At 40.4% G+C, this 6,315-nt stretch overlaps 1 protein-coding gene across 1 annotated transcript; it reads left to right on the plus strand.

Annotated features, from left to right (window-relative positions):
* Nucleotides 1-1,131: 1,131 nt before the first annotated feature.
* On the plus strand, nucleotides 1,132-5,890 carry LOC120011130 (phosphatidylinositol 4-phosphate 5-kinase 1-like). Its single transcript, XM_038862188.1, has 8 exons — nucleotides 1,132-2,608; nucleotides 2,715-2,879; nucleotides 3,087-3,252; nucleotides 3,618-3,728; nucleotides 3,833-4,026; nucleotides 4,126-4,256; nucleotides 4,349-4,442; nucleotides 5,039-5,890. Exons 1-8 carry the CDS (start codon nucleotides 1,443-1,445, stop codon nucleotides 5,346-5,348), a joined length of 2,337 nt encoding a protein of 778 aa, XP_038718116.1. The 5' UTR covers nucleotides 1,132-1,442; the 3' UTR covers nucleotides 5,349-5,890.
* The last annotated feature ends 425 nt before the right edge of the window (nucleotides 5,891-6,315 follow it).

The raw sequence follows: 6,315 nt of genomic DNA on the forward strand, positions 1-6,315 counted from the left end.
GGTATACATATATATAACCAGTCCCTATTCACGGATTGCACCAATTAAGTCTGATGACCCAAGAAAATTTAAGACATGCATGTGCAATGAATGTGTTGATCGAATTTGTTCGGTCTTAATTAAATCAAGTCTGGACATAAGTTATATTTATGAAATTCGGGTTCAAATACAATATTTTTGTTCGATTTAAAACTGGGTCTGGATTCAAACACAAAAATCTCGTCCGATTTACTTGTTTAGTCCTTAATCAAAATTAGATTATTATTCGATTTACTTGTCTAGATTTAAAACAATTCAAGGTTGGTCAATTAATTACGTTTGATCGCGATTAAGGTTCGGACATATAAATATTTCGTAAACATGAACTATATTGTCCAATTCGGAATTTATTTTTTTTACCTCCCCTATTTCTCCCCTATTTGGAATCATTGGGTGACAAACAAGAACAATAACAAACCCAGAAATAAAAAATAAATGGCACTTTGTAGTTAAAGCAAAAGACAAAGGGCACTGAAAGGTTTTCAAAAAATTACACACTCATCCCCTTGCCAATTCCAGGTGCTCGGGATCTATTGTAATAAAATTACAACAGATCCCATTGTAATGTCCTTTATGGGTAATAAAATTTTTTTTTTTTTTAAAAATCATAAATATATAGTATTTTTCATAACGAATCCAACGGTATTTTTTTGTTTGAAACAAAAATCAAATTCATTGTGATGAAAATATCGAATATTTTGAGTTTATATCCGATAGTCTAGAATTATTGTGTCTTTTTCATATTGAATTTGATTTTTGTTTTGGATAAAAAAATATCGTTGTGTTCATTACAATAAACACTACATATTTATGATTTTTAAAATAAAAATAAAAATTTTTAATGCTCAAGAAAGATATTACAGTGGGATCTACTGTAATTTTATTACAGTAGGTCCCAAACACCCGCTAGTTCCTAGGCGATTCCGTCATGTCAGGACGGAACCAGAGCGAGCGAGCAAAGATTCTCCATCGCGCAGATTTACGAACAAACAAAATAGATAGGAGGGCATATTCGTCATTAAACTATCAAAGCTGATCCGGTCGTATATTTACTTTGCATAGTAGAGCAACGTTCCCTAGGCAAAAGCCGGCTCATCACACCCCCCATTCTCTTCTTCCCTTTCCTTTTTCCTTTTTTTTCCCATTTCCCATTTTTGTTTTTTTCAATCGGCCAGCTTCTCTCTCTTTCTCTCCCTGTGTGTTGTGAGAAATTTCTAGAGAGAGAAAAAACCTATTGCCGGAAATGCTCTTCTCTCCGACGCCGTTTCAACTTCATTTGCACGCTATCTGAGGCTGAGTAATACCTACAATCCAATCCACAAGCAGTTAACTTATCCCTAGAAATGGAATAAGAGGTGGAACGAAAAACGAGAGAGAGGGAGGAGAGAGTTTATGAGCGAAAAATGCCTGAAGCAGTTCTTCTTGTGGAGCCTAGCGACGTCGTTTCAAGCACCAAGAAGAAGAGATCGGAGGAAGATAAGGTGACAGTGGCGGAAAAACAAATGGTGCCAGCAGTACCCGCACCGCAGCCTATAGTCGTTAACTGGAGTCGATCTCAAGCGGCCACTCGTCGTGTTACTCCGACCACTATCGCTTTACCTGACCCCACCGTAGCGTCCGGGACGGCCGATTCCGTGGTTGAGAAGCCGCTCCCAAACGGCGATCTCTACATTGGAAGCTTCTCCGGGAACGTCCCGCACGGATCGGGAAAGTATTTGTGGACGGACGGGTGCATGTACGAGGGCGACTGGCGGAGGGGGAAGAACTCGGGGAAAGGGAAGTTCTCGTGGCCGTCCGGTGCTACATACGAGGGCGAGTTTAAGTCGGGCCATATGGAGGGATTTGGAACCTTCATCGGATCCGATGGGGATACATACCGTGGGACCTGGTGTTCGGATCGGAAACACGGATATGGACAGAAACGGTACGCCAACGGAGATTTCTACGAAGGAACCTGGAAGAGAAATCTCCAAGAAGGACAGGGCCGTTATGTTTGGAAGAATGGGAATGAGTATGTTGGCGAATGGAAGAACGGCGTGATTTCAGGCCGCGGCGTCTTGATTTGGTCTAATGGGAATCGCTATGATGGGCAATGGGAGAACGGAATTCCCAAGGGGGATGGAGTCTTCACTTGGCCCGATAGCAGCCGCTACGTTGGGACCTGGAACAAGGACGTGAAGGTGCAGCATCTGACCGGGACATTCTATCCAGGGAACGGAAAGGAGCATTCCTTGAAAGAGTACGAGAACAGTCTGGTGAGTAATTTGATGGTGGCCACAAGGAAGAGGTCGTCAGTGGATGGGGCGAGGGGTAGCTTCACGGAGAGGAATTTTCCAAGGATTTGCGTTTGGGAGTCCGATGGGGAAGCTGGGGACATTACCTGTGATATTATCGATAATGTAGAGGCTTCGATGATTTACAGGGAGGGTTTGGGCTGGGATCGCGACGAGATTGGGCAGTTTAGGAGGAATCCGTGTTGCTTTAGTGGTGAGGTGAAGAAGCCTGGACAGACGATATCGAAGGGACATAAGAATTACGAATTGATGCTTAAACTACAGTTGGGTATCAGGTAATTTGCGGAATGATTCGTGGGTCGGTCACTATTTGTGAACATGTAATTGTGTTGATTAATTTCTGCCGGTTGTTCAGTTTTGGTTTAATTGGTGATTTTTCAGGTATTCTGTTGGGAAACATGCTTCCATCATCCGGGACCTGAAGCCGAGTGATTTTGATCCGAAGGAGAAGTTCTGGACGAAGTTTCCACCAGAAGGGTCAAAGATAACTCCACCTCATCAATCAGGGGAGTTTCGGTGGAAGGATTATTGTCCTGTAGTCTTTAGGTAATTGCTACTCTAAGTTACTTTGATGTGATTTTTGTTTCTGATTATAATATCTAGATGTTAAGTGTTGGCATTGGTGGATATGTGCCTATTCTCTCCCTTGAGGTCTTCTGTTGGTTGGATGTTATTGATTACCTGTTTGATGTAATTTGGTTGTAGTTATCAGCTATGGTGTTAACTGTTTTTTTTTTTTTCTGGAAATAATAGGCGACTGAGGGAGCTTTTCCAGGTGGATCCTGCTGATTACATGCTGGCCATATGTGGAAATGAAGCCCTTAGGGAACTTTCTTCTCCAGGGAAGAGTGGAAGCTTCTTTTACCTAACTCAGGATGATAGATTCATGATAAAAACAGTGAAGAAATCTGAAGTCAAGGTCCGTAGCCTACTGCATTGACTTTTGTCTTGATAAAGATAAACAACTCCCAAGGGAGCCACAATATATACACATACCTTACCCCACCTAATATATGGAGAGTTTTCCAAAAATTGAACCTTTGAACTCTAGTTAGTTTGCACTTGGCACCCATGCAATTCTACCATTGGGCCACATCCACATGCTCACATATGACTTCTGTCTTGATTATTTTGAAATTTGTAAAGTCATCGTGTTTAGCTGGTCTAGTTTGCATTGTGTGGAGTTTAATATTTGTTTGCTATATGAAGGTCTACTCTAAATTTAAACGATGCATACGAGTAATGAGATGGCATTGGTTCTTATATTATGCTAACTGTGATCAGGTGCTCATAAGGATGCTTTCTAGCTACTACCAACATGTTTGTCGGTACGAGAACTCCCTCGTGACAAAGTTTCATGGTGTACATTGCGTTAAACCCATTGGTGGCCAGAAGGTACGTTTTCATAACTTTTGAATTGAATTTCGATTGTTGTGCTTCAACTGGTCTGTTCTGTTTTTCCGTCAAATATCTAACTGCATATTATTATTGGAAACCAGACACGATTTATAGTGATGGGTAATTTATTCTGCTCCGAGTACCGAATACATAGGAGATTTGACTTGAAAGGATCCTCTTATGGCCGCACAACTGATAAGCCTGAGGGTGAGATTGATGAAACAACAACACTGAAAGACCTGGACCTCAATTTTGTTTTTCGCCTGCAGCTGAATTGGTTCCAGGAGCTTATGAAGTAAGTTCATGGAATTAATTTTCTTTTTTGGTGTTTGCTTAACCGGCTTTGTTGCCTTGGTTGCTCACATCTTTCGTAATGTAATTCAAATAATTCCAGGCAAATTGAACGGGATTGTGAGTTTTTGGAAGCTGAGAAAATCATGGATTACAGTCTTCTAGTTGGTCTGCATTTTCGTGACGACAACAATTATGACAAAATGGGTTTGTCGCCTTTTCTTTTACGTACCGGTAATTGAACATTCCATCATGGTGTTGCCACATTTTTTGTTTGAAGTAGTTACAATTTCCTTATTGCTGACCGCATATTGTATATCATACAGGGAAGAAAGATTCTTTTCAAAATGAGAAGTTCATGCGTGGCTGCCGCTTCCTTGAAGCAGAACTGCAAGACATGGATCGAGTTTTATCTGGGCGGTGAGTTTCTGTTACCTTTTTTTTTCATTTGGTTATCATTAGCTCTGTGTTGTTGCGAACTTTATTGCTACCATATTCTTGGAGATGGGGGTGGGGGGCGGTTGCAATAGATGACGAGTCTTAGTCGCCATGGAGTATTATTAATGAGTTTTATAATTTTCTGCATTGTCTATTATTAATTATGCCGAATGTTAGATTTTGTGAGTAAGTGAAGAGCATGTGGTTGAATTTCACTTACAGTAGCTAAACGGACTATATCTTTTGCCAGTCATTTTTGTCTTAATTATTGGAATATAGTTGGAACTGGTGCCTAGTTGTATTTTACCTTTACGGTGGATCAGTAGCCAACGATTGGTTGCGGGGCATAGATAGGGTGTGTACCTTTCTGTTCTTCTAGATAGAAAGTAGCATTATCATAGAGAATTCCTTGCTGTTTCCTATTTAGATTGTTATACAAATTCTTTTCAATGATCGAAGGGCTTCCCTCTAAAATGCAGTTATATCTTCATGTTGTAACTATGTGGAAATATTGATATCTGAAATACTGCTATGATCATTTTTACATTGGACGGACACTGAAACAATTGCTTCATCAGGAAGCCTTTGATCAGGTTAGGAGCAAACATGCCGGCCAGAGCTGAGCGGATGGCTCGTAGAAGTGACTTTGATCAGTACACCCCTGGTGGATATAGTGATTTAACCCCTTCACGCAGAAGTGAGACTTATGAAGTAGTCCTTTATTTCGGGATTATTGACATTTTACAAGACTACGACATCAGCAAAAAGTTAGAGCATGCCTACAAATCCTTGCAAGCAGACCCTGCTTCAATCTCAGCAGTTGATCCCAAACTCTATTCTAAGAGGTTCCGAGACTTCATCGGGAGAATTTTCATAGAAGACAGGTAGCAATGAGGAGAATTCAAATGAGATTCAACAAAACCTCAGCTGCACCCTTCTAGTGCTACAGCTTGCAGGTTCGCCGAACCAGAATACTGAATGGAGCAAATGATTTGTGGGTTAAAGAAATCAAGCAAAGCCACTGCAATGTGGCTGGAGTCCTCGATGACCACAATTTTGGGATTGTTACTGGCTGAATTTTGTAGAACAGCCTTGGTGTTGAAGTGGACGGATTAATAGATTATTGCACATGGAAAGCGGAGGAAGCAATGAGGGGATCACAATATCCTTATTTGTTTCTTTTTTGGAATGTTTGTTGTTCACTGGGATATGTGAACTGAGAAAACTCAAAAGCTAGGTATAGGGAACTGGGAAAATGTTTTTCTCAGAGGAGATTCAGAGTGGTGGGTGGGTGGGTAGGACTTTGGAATAAGAAGTGTACAGCCTATAGAAAAAGATGGGGGGATAGTTTATGCATTTATGGAGGGTTTGATGATTTTTTTTTTGTGATATTTTATCAGAAAAGAAAGAAAAATATGTTTGAATGACAGTCACATCCTTCTCTCTCTAAACCCTCCTTTTCCTTTATCTCTATTATATATAAATGGTCAGTCTCTGTTGAATAGAAATCAAGAAATGGGGGGTCTTTGATTTGCTTTTGCAGTGAAAAGGCAAGGGGATTGCCATGAAAAGCAGAGAAAGATGGGCGCAGAAGTTGTTTCTTGTACCATCTCACTCTGTTTTACTTCTTTGTACTGTTGTTGTATCTATAGTTATAATTTCTTGCTCGAAAATCAAAATATCTTTGGCACTTGTGTACCCACTTCTATATTCTATCTTTGAATCCAAACGAGAGCGATGGCTCATAACTGAAGTTTTTACTTTTTACCATTGCAATTCAACTCAATTTGATCACGTTTCGTGGGAATCACTTTGACACGTCAATACGTAAGGGTTACAACCATCAGGAGATTAC

This window comes from Tripterygium wilfordii, chromosome 12 (genome assembly GCF_013401445.1).
Source record: "Tripterygium wilfordii isolate XIE 37 chromosome 12, ASM1340144v1, whole genome shotgun sequence".
In the NCBI taxonomy this organism is placed as follows: Eukaryota; Viridiplantae; Streptophyta; class Magnoliopsida; order Celastrales; family Celastraceae; genus Tripterygium; species Tripterygium wilfordii.